Source organism: Mus caroli, unplaced genomic scaffold (genome assembly GCF_978045245.1).
Source record: "Mus caroli unplaced genomic scaffold, Mus_caroli_1 scaffold_3, whole genome shotgun sequence".
NCBI lineage: Eukaryota > Metazoa > Chordata > Mammalia > Rodentia > Muridae > Mus > Mus caroli.
The window spans coordinates 98,941,333-98,956,278 of NW_028227258.1; the positions used below are offsets into that span (position 1 = coordinate 98,941,333).

General features: G+C 36.9%; 1 protein-coding gene across 4 annotated transcripts in view; it reads right to left on the reverse strand.

Annotated features, from left to right (window-relative positions):
• Nucleotides 1–14,946, reverse strand: part of Mme (membrane metalloendopeptidase) — a 93,012-nt gene that overhangs the window by 21,182 nt on the left and 56,884 nt on the right. For all 4 annotated transcript variants that reach the window (XM_021157462.3, XM_085835857.1, XM_021157461.3 and 1 more), the window contains exons 15-17: nucleotides 14,227–14,307; nucleotides 12,734–12,837; nucleotides 2,786–2,844 (exon numbers count right to left, since the gene is read on the reverse strand). In XM_021157462.3, coding sequence (XP_021013121.1) covers nucleotides 2,786–2,844; nucleotides 12,734–12,837; nucleotides 14,227–14,307 — 244 coding nt within the window. The remainder of the gene's footprint in view (nucleotides 1–2,785; nucleotides 2,845–12,733; nucleotides 12,838–14,226; nucleotides 14,308–14,946) is intronic.

Genomic DNA, 14,946 nt, shown 5'->3' on the forward strand with positions numbered 1-14,946 from the left:
TGACTGAGTCATCGCCGTACGCGACCTATGATTTATTCATCACAATTCACCTGGCAATCTTTTTTTTTTTTTCTGTAAGGATTCTGAGTCATGGAATATGCATAAACCACACTCAGGAAGTTCTTTCCCTTGTATAAATATATGGAAGGAAGAGCTACTCAAGAATACATATTTCTGTTCAGTTTTCTCTTTGAAATTTTATCTGTCCACAATACTATCTAAAATAAACTACCACTCAGTCAAAGGTATCCCTCCATCATTTATCCTTATTTTATTTACATTAGGGCTCCTATGATTACTCTAAATTCTATTTATTTTCTTATTAATCATTGGAGTCCTTTATCTGATTTGTTCATGCCCATTATGGCACCTTAAGTCTCAGCCCTCTGAGATCTGAGATTCATCTGTTTGTACACACATTTGCTTATGAACTCTTTAGTCCATTTGTTTTAAGCTCATTTTTTTTCCAGAACCCCCAAATCTGATAGTGTTTGGAATATGATTAATACCCAGAAAAAAATGTTGACTAAATCAATAATCAATTATAAACAAATAAATGCATATTTAATAGACTAAGTTGTCTTTAAAAAGTTAACTATGTATGAAAATCTCAAAGAATAAAATTATTTTATTTAAAAAGTTTAATAGTTAAATGAATACTACTTCTTATGTATTTGACATAACATCTGTTTTAAATAGAGAACTTTCTCCATTTTTATGTCTCACAAATATTTGTGTACATCAAACACTTTCACCCTTCTGCTTAAGTGTTAACAGAATGTAGCCCCCACCAGTGAACCTCTCCTGTTGAGCTTAGTTGATCTTCTCCTCTAAGAAGTTTGCACAGCACACGTAAGCTATAACAGCACATGTAAAATATCAGGTGATATACTGTCCTTCCAAAATCACAGTTTGTCGCTTCTTCTAGGAAGTCTGATAGAGAACTTTCCCTCATACTGTTTCCTCATGTCTAGAATGACTTATTTTCTAAGAGATGTTCTTAGGAACAACTCCTGCTCCACCTGTAATCTATCCTAATTTAATCTACCCTCGTGTTCTATTCTGTAGCCATATTAAAGTTCAACAGTCCTCACTACTCCTCTCCTGCAAAGACACTTGGGGGGGGTCATTATTGCTCTGCAGGCAAATAGTGCCTTCTTCCTCACCCTGGTCATTATAAATTCCTGCTCTCCATGTTCCTAATACTCACCCTAGTCTAGACCTTTGCATTGTCTTCTTATAATAAATGTGCCTGCTAAGTACCCTGCCTGGAAAATACATTATTGTATTTCATTTTTTTTTCCTTGGGATATATTGCCTCTATTTAATGAAAGGGACCACTGTTTTGAGTCTATGTTGTCAGAGTTTAGTTAACCTATGACTTTGGTAATGAATGAAGATGGATAAGTATAATTCAGTAATTTTACCATTCGTGTTCTAGAATTCTAGCAACCACTAGGTAATATCAGCACTATGTTCTGGAATCATTAAAGAATCTGTAATATGAATATACATTTCAAGTAAGTATCTGGGCCTATACAGGATATCAAGACTGTAAGTGAAAGACTTGAGCTTAAGTAATTAACAAATTAAAAAAGAAAAAAATAAAGTCTAGTTAACACAAAGTAGCAAATACGTTTCTTTTAAACAGGGTAAATATGACCTAACCTTTCATGGACTTCAGGGGTAAACATTAGATATTTACAAGGGTGACTTTAAATACTGTAAGTGATTTTGTTCACCAGCTCTTTCAATATGTCAGAAAGTTGCCATTTCCACCACTTTCAAATGACAAAATAATAAAAATAATCAACCTTTGTCTGGGAAGAATTTTGGTGAAACTCATTGCTCATGTGTATCTACCTGAGCTAAATAGTGCCAAGAAATTATTTTTAGCAGAAAGTATAAAAATTATACACAGTACTTTATTAATTTAAACTGAGCATTATCTCCCACACTATGTACTGTGATTAAAATCCACCCATTATATAAAATGCTCTTATGAAATATGCTATCAAGGCTAAACATTAACTATGGAGATGCAGCTGACTTAATTACAGCCTTAGATGCCATTCTTTAAATAAGTGATAGGATTTTTATGGTTCATATTAATACTAGTCTTTAAGATCCACCTAGCAGATTATGAGTTCCTTTAACTTGGTCATCTGATTTTTTAAAGGGAGGATTTGCTCCATCTAGTTTACTTCTTTACTAGTAAACAACATAGAATTGATAGTGACTTGTGTGTTATCATGGCTGCCAGGTGGTCAGTTAAGTAACGTGCAACAGTTGTCACTATTCCTCTCCTGCTAAGAAACTTTGGGAGATCATGGAACCCTCTTCCTCACCCTGGAATTCCTTGGGAGTCCTTGGAATAAAGAAGACATAGAATAGGAGAGTCTCCACTAAAGCCAGACTACTGAATTACCAAACGAATTGGGTTTGCAAAGAGTTGGCTCTCAGACCCGCCAATACCTTTAAAGATCTGTCTGAAAGCCAGTATAAGTTTTAAAAGGGACTTTGATAAAACACACAGGAATAAGATAACCATTATGTTACAGATTGAATGTTATGGAAGAAACAATTACCTAATGTGATTTGGACTACTGTAAATTTCCCATTCTAGTGAAAAGAGATACATGGATCTAGGGATACTTCAAGACATGAACCAATAACTCAATATCAGCTTTACTTTTAGAGGGGTATTAAAAAAATTGTCCATACAGCAATCTGTGGGCTGAGAAAGTTGAGGAATTCTAAAGAATTCTTTATGGATATACCTTACCTATCTGATTTCGGCCTGAGGAATAAAATGCATTGACTACAGCTGCTCCACTTATCCACCTATGGAAGACAGAAAAACTTGTTACAGAAGACACCCCATCTTCCCATTCAATCCACTTGCCATAAAAATAAATGTTAACTCTCTCTGTGAAACATGACCAACCAATGAATATTAGCCTACTAGAGTTAAAAACTCATTGGAAAATATTTTTATTTCTTGAAAATTCAACATATACTCAGGTCTTCAGTCTGTTGATTTGATTTGCATTGAATTTTGTAGTGGCATCTGATGGTCCAAAATCTACTGGTATATTTTTTCAGAAACTGTAATAGGTTAAAATTATACTGAAATTCACTTGGCTTTACAGTTTGATACAAAATTATTCCAACAGTTCTGGAACTGTTGATAATATATGAAACATTGGCTTGTAAAACGTAGATAGCTTTACATTTTTCAATTCTTAGCTCATAATGAGCCTTTTTGAGAGCTTGGATACCTTAGTTTGGAACAATGAACTTCAAGTTATTGTTCCATAAATCCTGTTCAAAAAGACAACTCTGGGAGAAATGAGGCAGTGGTTAAGCGTAGGACTTGCTCTTTCAAAAGACCAGAGTGTGTTTCTCAGTACAGGCAGCCCACAAGTGCCTGTAACTCCAGTTCCAGGAGATCTAATGCCTCTGAGCTCTCGGGGCATGTGCACCCCTGTGTACAAACACACACACACACACACACACACACACACATACATGGATTAAAAGTTATCTGTTAGTCCATATCATGACTTAGGCCCTGCACAGAGTCTAGAGTTTATAAAACACAGGCCCCAAATATAGAAGACACTAGTTATGGAAATGAGAACTATTCATAAAAAATCATTACACAAAACTGTATAAAACAATTAAAAATCAAAACTGGTCCCATGATCATTTGAGGGCTGAAAGAGCTATTGTTCTTACGTCTTTCTGCTTAGCCACTATGGAAGTTGCCTGTCAATCATCATACACTAAACACTTAGAGCAACATAAGTACTATCCTCACCTTAATAAGCTCATATAGATTATATGTCCACTGAAAATGAACACTTCTTGATCTCTAATAACCTCTTACTTAGCATTCCTACATACACTTAAGACAGTCATGAGTTTTGTCTTGAGGCTTCACTAGTTATTCTACCTCAGGGAAATAGTCAATGTGACAACTATTATCCTTTTAGCAGCAAATCACAGTAGTCCAGCAATATGGCTTACATAAGAGCTCTCTGCTGTGCCAGGTACACAGTACAAAGTCAACATATTAGTCATGATATTAGTAACTATTGCTGGTGTCAGGTATAAGCACTAGTTTAATCTCTTAAAATAACCGTCAGAGACCAGCATGTGACAACTATTTTTGAATAACATGATTAAAAATTTGCTTTAACAGTATAGTTCATATTTTCATTAACTTCTCTTTTGGAAAGTAATGCCTGCAAATCGCAAAAAAAAAAAAAATCATTTCCAGTTAGTTTGTTACTACTATCATTTTAATACAACAGACAATCTAAACAGGATGGGACTGACATATCCATCCTCCCTAGCTTCATCAGAGCTGAAGCATGAATACTTTAACACTTCCTGCAAGCTGATGATCACAAGAATATATCTTATTGTTTTAATTAAACAGCACTTGCTTACTACACAATTTGTAATGACTCACAAGCAAGGCAAATATTTGTGAACTCAAAATATTAGATTAAAATGAAGAAACCAGAACTATACAGAACAAGTGGTTCTCATTTATGTGACTAACGAATATACAAAGAAGATGTTTGTATGAACAAAAATGGAAATAAGGAAATGTGATGTATTTAGACGACCTTTGCAAGGCTTACACAGGTAACATGGGTCAGGTGCAAGTAATGTTCTTTGGAGCTGGTGAAAGGGTCAACAGAGATGATGTGCTCAGATAATTTTAAGAAAACACAGTTGCATGATTTGAAAAATATTTCCAGTGTATTCTCAACATAGTCATAGCAAATGTAGTAATAAAACTTGTAATTAAACAGTTTGTAATTATTAAAATTTTGTTACCAAAGTTATTTATGAATTTTTCACATCTCAGTGGCTTTGGGGTTAATGTCTTAATTGTGAATTCTGAGTTCTTGGCAATAGTGTATTTTATGGGTAATTACAAATAATCATTGTAAATTATTTGGCTCTGAACAAATGAAAAGTCCTAATAGTAAACTAGGAAAAATAGCAACTTGAATTGTTTTAAGATGAAATGTTTTACTGTCCTGAGGACAAAAACCAGATGTTCTGAGCTAATGCTTCAGACAAAAAGACATAGACATGGAAAGATGTACCTCGTTCAATATTGCCTATGTAGGTTTACTGCTTTTGTAAAAATAAGTACCCTCTCTTGTATTTTAGCACCATTCTACCCTTCTGATACATTCCTGTAAAGAGTTTAAGGCTGCATTCTGATTAATGTTTGTGACTCTCCAGCTGGAAGAGTTCTACATATTAAAATGTCTACTGTGAATTATATCTTCTAGAAAATAGGTGGCTATTTATGATTATGTGACACTCCCATAAAATTAGAATTATGGTGGTAGGGTTTACTGAGAACTATGTAGTATTTTGCCTTTTTCCTCTCAAAATCTTTAATGATGTGTTCTTAGTCTATTCTGGAGAATCATACAGATTCAAAAGCCCAGGGCATTTTGTTCCAGGTCATGGTCAGAACTTGAAGTACTATAATTATATCAATCGTTACTTCTTAAGTAGGGTAATAACAGAAACAAAGTTAGTGTCTGTAACTTGTGGTCAGTTATGAAATGCCTCAAATATCAATAGGAAAGATAAATTAACAAGGTGAATAAAATATTTTTCACGTTTAACAGTATTGTAATGAAAATTCTAAGTCTCTTTGATTTTAATTCATCTATATAAATGGAGTGCTTTTATATGTAAAACTCAAAAAATTCTGACCATGACAGTAGCACATGGAAGACAAAATGCATATAAAGAATACAACGCTGAGATTCCACCTCACACCAGTAAGAATGGCTAAGATAAAAAATTCAGGTGACAGCAGATGCAGGCGAGGATGTGGAGAAAGAGGAGCACTCCGCCATTGCTGGTGGGATTGCAAGCTGATACAAACACTCTGGAAATCAGTGGCAATTTCTCAGAAAATTGGACATAGTACTACTGGAGGATCCAGCAATACCTCTCCTGGGCATATACCCAGAAGATGTTCCAACTTGTAATAAGGACACATGCTTCACTATGTTCATAGCAGCCTTATTTATAATAGCAAGAAGTTGAAAAGAACCCAGATGTCCCTCAACAGAGGAATGGATACAGAAAATGTGGTACATTTACACAATGGAGTACTACTCAGCTATTAAAAACAATGAATTTATGAAATTCTTGGGCAAATGGATGGATCTGGAGGATATCCATCTTGAGTGAGGTAACCCAATCACAAAAGAACACACATGATATGCACTCACTGATAAGTGGATATCAGCCCAGAAATCTAGAATACCCAAGATACTATTTGCAAAACACATGAAACTCAAGAAGAAAGAAGACCAAAGTATGGATACTTCATTCCTTCTTAGAATGGGGAACAAAATACCCATAGATGGAGTTAGAGACAAAGTTCGGAGCAGAGCCTGAAGGAATGACCATCTAGAGATTGCTCCACTTGGGGATCCACCCCATAAACACCACCAAACCCAGATACTAGGCAGATACCAACAAGAGCCTGCTGACAGGAGCCTGATATAGCTGTGAGGCTCTGCCAGTGCCTGGCAAATATAGAAGTGGATGCTCACAGTCATCCATTGGACAGAGCACAAAGTCCCCAGTGAAGGAGGCAGAGAAATACCCAAGGAGCTGAAGGGGACTGAAGCCCCATAGAAGGAATATCATCAATATGAACTAGTATCCTCAGAGCTCCTTAGAACTATACCACCAATCAAAGAAAACACATGGTGGAACTTGTGGCTCTAGCTACATTTGTAGCAGAGGATGGCCTAGTTGATCATCAATGGGAGGAGAGGCCCTTGGTCTGTGAAGGCTTATGCACCTATAGGGGAATGCCATGACCAGGAATGGGAGAGGGTGGGTTGGGGAGCAGAAGGTGGGGAGGGGATAGGGGGATTTTCAGAGGGGAAACTAGGAAACGGGATAACATTTGAAATGTAAATAAAGAAAATATCTAACAATAAAAAAAAGGAAACCAAAACCAAAACTATATGGAGGTGCTATTTTTCTAATGTAATGGTGACTGTATGCTCCTTCAAGATACCTTCCATGCATGCAGACTAAACACTACCAGCCCCTTATGTACAGTATTAGTCTGGGAGAAGAAGCAAAACAGTGTGTTCTGATCTCTTCCTGCTTCCAGTGGTTTGCGTATGTGTGAAGCATGGGCTGTGTGGTTAGATGATTGTGTGGGAATGCAGAATTTAGGTAAGTAGGAAATTGACTTTTTAAAAAGATTTATTTTATGTGAGTAAACTGTCACTCTCTTTAGGCATCAAATCCCATTACAGATGGTTGTGAGCCACCATGTGGTTGCAAGAAATTGAACTCGGGACCTCTGGAAGAGCAGTCTCTCTTGCCCAAAAAATTTACTTTTTACTCAATTATTATTATTTAATTTTAATTTCTGAAATGTAGTTTTGTAAGCTAAATTTGTTCTGAATCATCCTCAAAGATGGACTCGCTGTATAAGTTGGAGGTGCAACTAAAATACACTCACGAGAGAAGCCAGATGTTCACCTTCCATCTTCCTACCCTGAGAAAGCTCGGCAGCCAAGAAGCTGCCAGGCAGTGGTGCTGCTCACCTTTAATCCCAGCACTTGGGAGGCAGAGGCGAGCGGATTCCTGAGTTCGAGGCCAGCCTGGTCTACAGAGTGAGTTCCAGAACAGCCAGGGCTACACAGAGAAACCCTGTCTCGAAAAAACAAAACAAAACAAAACAAACAAAAAAGTGAAGCTGGTGGACTGCAAAAGCACTTAGAACCAATCTCATTTCAGCCACTCTGAGTAACTTTAAAGCCTAAAATAAAGAACAAGACCATTAATAGCCTTCTCCCTGGGAGTACTCAATTCTCAGCATCTATTCTGAGAGCAGCTCCTTTGAAATCAGCAGTACAATAAATAGATTTTTTTCTGTGTGCCTTCTTCAAGTGGGTGAAAGAAGCATGCTCTTGAAATCTCAGATCATTATATTGTTATACTTATTAATGTTTTTCTCAAATGAATCCCATGGGCTTTCTTGGTCTTTCAGATCATCCTGACCATCCATATTGATGATACCTTCAATCTGAAAGTATGGAAACTGAGTCATTGTTTAACTACTAAACTCTTTTTCCTAATGTCTGTATACACTAAGTAACATAACTGGGGGAAATATATTTAAATGGAAGGGAAGACGGCCTGCTTAATGTTCTATCAAATTCCAGCACCTAACTGCTGATCCACATGATAGACAAATTTCAGTGCATCACTAATGTCATTTTCTTGTGAATAGAAAAGAAGGACTTTGTCTCTTTCTCTCCCACCTTATCCCCCTAACCCCCTTTCAAGGAAAAGTAGATATATTATTAACAAAACTTAGAAAAAAGTAAAAATCAACAATAACAAAATCCAAAACAAAGCTCAATGACTAACTTTACAGAGCTAATAAATAAGAAGCAGTAATTCTAATTTAGGGTTGCTTAGTTCCTATAAGTTCCCAGCGCCCCTGCCACCTCTTCCCCAGTTCCAGAGCTCACACTCTACTCTTATTCCATAGACGTAGTACTTTAAGCACTAAACAAAAATGCAGGAGAACTAAACGCCAAGCATTGCATGGAGTAGTGACCATAGTTAAGGTACAGTAGATGACTAGATTTTTCTGAGCACCAAAGCCTTAAGATACTGAATTGAGAGTATCCATTTATCCTGATATTAGGTAATCCTAAAATTCTCAAAACCTGTCCTATTTTATTGAACCCTTTGTACTTACTTGACACAACAGCATTATTTATCCAGATGGTTGGATCTTAACACAGATAGTGACAGTCTATGGTTTGTTTTGTTTTGTTTTTTAACTTGAACCAGTAGGACTTAGCACAATGTTGGGGAAAATGATAGGAGCTCACCAAATATATGGGGTTACCAATGGGTGTTCCACACACCAAAGACTGACCCAGCTTGCCCTGTGATTGGAAGCAGTCTCAGAGAGCTGTGGCCACTAGAGCACCTGAAATGTCTTCCACAATTAAATGGAATTATAGGACATCTTGATCCTATATTTTGATCTCCAGGAGTCTACTGATTTCGGTCTACATTTATCTGATTATCCCAATCAGAACCCAGCAGACATGAGGTAAGGAAGATATCTAACAGGACAGTGATTATTGTTTTGCTTTTAGTGACTACTCTGTTCAATTCATTATTAAATTAACTTCTATCTGTAATTCTCGGAGAATAAATTATCAATTGGAAATTTATTTTAAAGTCAGTATCAACACTAAAAAACTCATTAGGAATTCTTATAGTTTTGTTGTTCATGAACACACAACCCTTGAGGTTTATTTTTGTTCTGTTAACACTAAGTGAACAATTATGTTAGTAGAAGTAAGTGATTTTAGATGTGTTATTAAGTAATCTTTTTTTATTATTATTATTAAGTAACCTTGCCAGAACTTCTTATACTTCCAGTTCAGTGCTATTTTTTTCTGAGCTGGACATATTTGAAATTCCTTTGCAATTACACCAAAACCTCAAGAGACATCATGTTCAGGGTAAAAGAAAAAAAAAATATGCATAGGCATCCAGAAACCATTTGAAGTTTTAAAATTATTCAAATCCCTGTTATTTGCAGGTGTGAGCGTTCACCAGTGCAAAGGGAGGTCCTTTAGCCAAATCATTAACTTGGACATATCGCATGCACATTCCTTAAGATTAGGTTTTAAAATGTATTTAACAGAGAACAGCCATAGGGATGTATAACTTCACCAGCTGTGGAGGTAAAATATGGAGATAGAAGCATTTTTTATTTTATCTGCTAAATTAACTTTGTCAACATTATTACAAATTGGCAATTGCACTTGCATGCTCTAACAACATGTGCAAAGGGTCCACATTCTACTAATTGACATTGGTTTCTTCTTTTTATACAAGTCAGTTTCTTCAACATCAAACTTTACTGGTGCTTTGACTGAAATTTGCAAGGTACAGTTCTGTATGGGTGAACAGAAAGCTGCCAAAGTACAGGGAATAAAGGGGATAACATATGAGTCAAGCCATGTAGAGATTGCTGTTAGATTTTTTTAAAAAGGGAAGAAAGGATGCTACACGCTCTGATGGTGCTTATCTTTAACCTCAGTATGGGGCAGTGAGTTGTGATAGGCAGCCTGGTCCCCAGTTGATCTCAGTCTTAGAACCCTGGAGACTCGGTAGGTGACTGTCCCTGCAATGGACAGTTTCCAGGGTTCTAAGCTTGAGTATGACCAGGGACCAGGCTGCCTATCCCAGCTCACCACCCCACACCTTTGTACTCAGGAGATATAGGAAAGAAGATCTAATAAGTTTGAGGCCTGCCTGGCCCACTTAGCAAGCCATAAGACAATCATGACTATATACAGAAACCCTGTTTCAAAAAATAAAACAAAACAAACAAACAAAAATGATGCTATAAGTTCAGAAGCAATAAGGGAAAGGCTGGGGGCTGGTAATTTGAAAGCATTGCATACAGCTAGTTTTTTGGACTGAGGGGGAGTATGGGTGACTATGAAGGAATTATGGAGAGCTACTGAGAGCTATGGGAACTTTGGACTTTTTCAAAAGTTTGTATTTCCTGATCTAAGCAACAGGAAACAGGGAAGGTTTCTAATCAGAAAGAACATGACTCAGGCTGTATCCTTGAGACCTTGGGGGATAGCAGTATGAAGATGAAGTGGAAACACGGGAAAATTGGAAGTAAAAGTGTTTTTAAAATTAAATCACCAGGGAAAATGTGATAAGGAAGCAAAGTGGAGACAATTAAACCGAAGCGTTTATACATTCCTATATAATATTTAACTAGCAGCGGATGAATGTAGTCCTTTGCTATAGATCGAGATTTTTGTTAGCACTATGGATAAACCAGAACAGGCCAGAATAATCAAGATGAGGTCCTGGTTTCTGTCAGGGTGGGAACAATTTTGAAGCTTCTAGAAAATGGACAGATACAACGAACAAGATTAATTTTTGCTTAAGTGGAAAATGTTGCTCTTGTGTGGTTAATGATATAGCTAAGCAGAAATGCTTGTAATCAGCTAGATATTAAGTGTGAAGCTCAGCAGATGGACTTGGGCCAGATTAAAATAGTCATATGTAATAAGGATGGTAGACTTCAAGAAGTACATGCACGTGCTCACTGGGAGCACATGGAGTGGGAAAAGAAATGATATTGGAGTTACTAGTTCGTTAATTGAATTTATTTACACTGGTTGGTAACTTGAAATTTTTATGCATCAGCATTTCTGTAAAGCACCCTGTAACATAACTGAATAATAGTTTATAGTCTGAAACCTACCATTTCAATATGGATGTGAATATAGATCCCTCCTGCTAGTGTTTGGGAATAAGGATCTGAGTATGAAATGTGACTTCAGGGTACATGAATGAAGTGGACACTATACATTTGTCTTTCTGACATTGTCTGTCAGTGAGGACCTGAACCTGGGGACACATGAAACAAGGACAGAGACAACAATGGTCACCCTACTCCTATTAAACTAGTGCCATGTAAGTGAGAAGCTTTCATGGGGAGAAACTGTAATGAAAGACGGGCAACTTTTTTTTTATTACAATACACCTCTTACGATTCAGTCCTGACAATTTAATGGCATTACAGCCAGAGTGCTTATGGTGAATTTAAAACACAAAAATAAATTTCACAAAATTAAAGGCATCATTTTGGGAAAGATCTTCATTGCCCTGCCTCTCTCTCTCTTTTCTTTTCTCTCTCTCTCTCTCTCTCACTCTTTCTCTCTCTTTTTCTTTCATTCTTCCCTTCCCTTTCCTTCCTTTCTTTCTTAAAGTAAATACAGAAAAAGAATGCTACAAAAACGACAAACTCAGAGGGCAGTGCTTAGGAAGAACCCTAGTATCTGGGCTCCAGTCTCAGAGCAAATACCTCAAGATCTAGGAGCACTGAGCTGGGCATCAGTATTTATATATATATAATATTGCCCACATGATTCCAGTAATTATCATCTACCCTATACTCTTGTTTGCCTCTTATTTTTCCAGTACTCACTGACAACTGGATGAGTCATTTACAGAAATGAATGAAGCATGCTGTTAGTCAATATTCAAACCAAGCTGGAATGTTTAGTTTTCCGTCGCTTAGTAATTCAACAATTAATTTTAATTGTAACTACACTTGGTGTTAGGTGCTGAGAATCACTCGAGTCCTACAGGGCTCAGGCCTCGGAAGAAGATCAAGCTAAGCAGCTCTGTGGATTTGAGTGCTCAGCACACTTGGTCATCAGTTTCCAGGTATTATCAATTGAGTTGAAGAGCAAAGGTCAAAGCTAATAGAGTGAAGTGCTGATGAGACTAGTGTGCAGAGGTCAGTGGTATCCAAAGGCTGTTGCTCAAGATCATTCCTGGCATCTCCTAGGTAGCTTCTCTAGGGTGTCACATGAAAGAACTCACAGGATGCTTGACTAATAGAAAAAGTAGGGACTAATAGCAGAAGAATATTCTGCAGACAGTTTAAGGCCAAAGCACAGGTTGAAGAGCTTAGTGGAGAAAGGCATTCACTGGGAGTTCCTTGCCATATTAATACTGTAAAATTCAATGTTCTCAGTACATCCTAAGGGAGGGAGCCTTTGCTGTGGTCGAGGAACCTGAACCAGCAGTGAGAAGGATTTGCTCCAGGATGAACAATTAGAAAACATACTATACGTACTCATCTTTGTCCACTTTTTCTCGGAGCTTCTTTAGCTGCTTGCTTTGGCTGAATTTCAAATTTTGAATTATGTTCTCAAAGTATTCATCTTCCCTGTAGTTCAACTACATTGGGTAAAAATGATTTGAGGAGAAATATTAGTTCTATCACCTTCATAATTTCTCTACAAAACAAGTTAATACTGTTAAGAAGCAGCATTAAAATTTTCAGAGGATGCTTTTTTATTAGCCTTGTTACACATTATAGTCCAGTCCTCTTCCTAGCTAAATCACAGTTTCAGTGTATTTTATAACCAATCAAATGAAGCCAAAAGTCAGGCCAACCTCACAATATTGATGCCATTCTCCATATCATAAATGTGTATAACCATACCATCTTTATTCAGTGCCCAATGTTTGTAGTATTTTAAATATATATTCTACTCATTTGATCTTCCTGACAATCTTGTTACCTAAAATCTGAGACCAGAATTTTAAAATAAGTATGTGAATTGGAGATGCTTCTGGTCATTTGCTAAAATTTAAAAGAGTACTAGGGCTGGAATGTGGGTTCCGAACAGCTTTGAGTATGCTTCTGCTCTCAGGCAATCCACTCTTGTAGAAAAAACAAAAACAAAAAAACAAGAACGCTTTTTTATCCTGTAAATGGAAAAGGATGAATAAGGACTTTTGGCACATACACCTCCACATTCCACTAGTTCTTGGTGGATGAGCAGTCATCATTGTCACGTCAAACCTAGGGACATGTCACCTGTTGTGACTAGAGTGTCCGTCATGTCATGGTGTTGGTCACAGGATAACAATGAGCATCTCAGCCAAGTCCAGTTGCAGGTATCAGTTGACTTTGGTCAATGTCACCTCTTTTAACAATGACATTATCAGTGAGAATAAAAACTGTTTTGGTTCTCAATTATATTTGGATTTTAATAGAAAAAGCATAATGTGTGATACCCACAGAGAGAACAATTAGAAAGTAGAAGGCTTCTTGACTTTTGTAGCCTGTGTAAGCCATTGTAAAGGACTCTGGGCAGTCAGTCACTCATCACTTAGATGGCTACTCCTGACACTCTAAAGTAGTGGTCCTCAACCTTCCTAATACTGAGACCCCTTAAAACAGGTCCTCATGTTCTGGTGACCCCAACCATAAAATCTTTGCATTGTTACTTCATAGCTATCATTTTGCTACTATTATGTATCATAATGTACATACTTTTGGAGACAGAAGTTTGGTCAAAGGAGTGGTGACTCACAGGTTGAGAATCACTGCTCTAAAGGATTAAATGTTTTTCTCACCAATATTAAAATGAAATATTGACACCGAATAGAATCTAGTATAATGACAAGAAAGGTTAAATTAAACATAGCTTGGGTATCAGTGTTGAAGGTATTAGGTGTTAGTGGAAGCTATGGTTTTAGGGTATTTTATACAGTGTCTGGCCTTTCCAGGCTGCAGTGACCTTGCCACCAGTTCCACATATCACCGCAGAGACTTACCTCAAGATACTCATTATTCAGTTTGTTCTCATTGGAAATGATGTCATCAGGATAGCCAATCCTTTCTTTAATTGCCAAGGCCTGCAAAAATTACAACATTGAAAACAGAGATACAATTATCTCCATAACCGCAGTCTTCAAATACAAACATCATATGTCCACAACCAGCAATTAAATAGCTTGATGTGCTATTTACAAATGGAGCACCTGACAGCCTCAACCAGTGTTCTTTGCAATGGCTCTTTGCTTTAGCTAAAACAAAAATAAACAATAAAAGTAGGCTTGAAATTTATCTCCTAACCCTGTCCATCCTTCCAGGCTGCAGCTTTCCCATTTGCTCCATTGCTCCATGTGTAATATTATTTTATGATTTTTTTTTCTCTCCAGATTTTTCAATTTTATAAAACGGGTAACATTTAGTGCTCCCAATCTTGGAGGATATAATTATCTTTCCACTTCACTGATTCAGCTGAGAAAACAGATAAGGGCTCTTTGAGCTTCATGGTAATACACTGCTGAATATTGGTTCCTTCAGTTTTTATATTCCCCGTGTTCCCCAAAGTCACTGCAGCTCCTCTCAGGTTAAATGAATGACATGAACCGTACGAGGGGGAAGTAGGTTTCTTTGTGATCAATCTTGCATTTGTCCACTGTTTATAATTAGTTCTATGTGATTATTTTAAATATATTTATTTTAATTGCTCCATTACTTATTTCTAC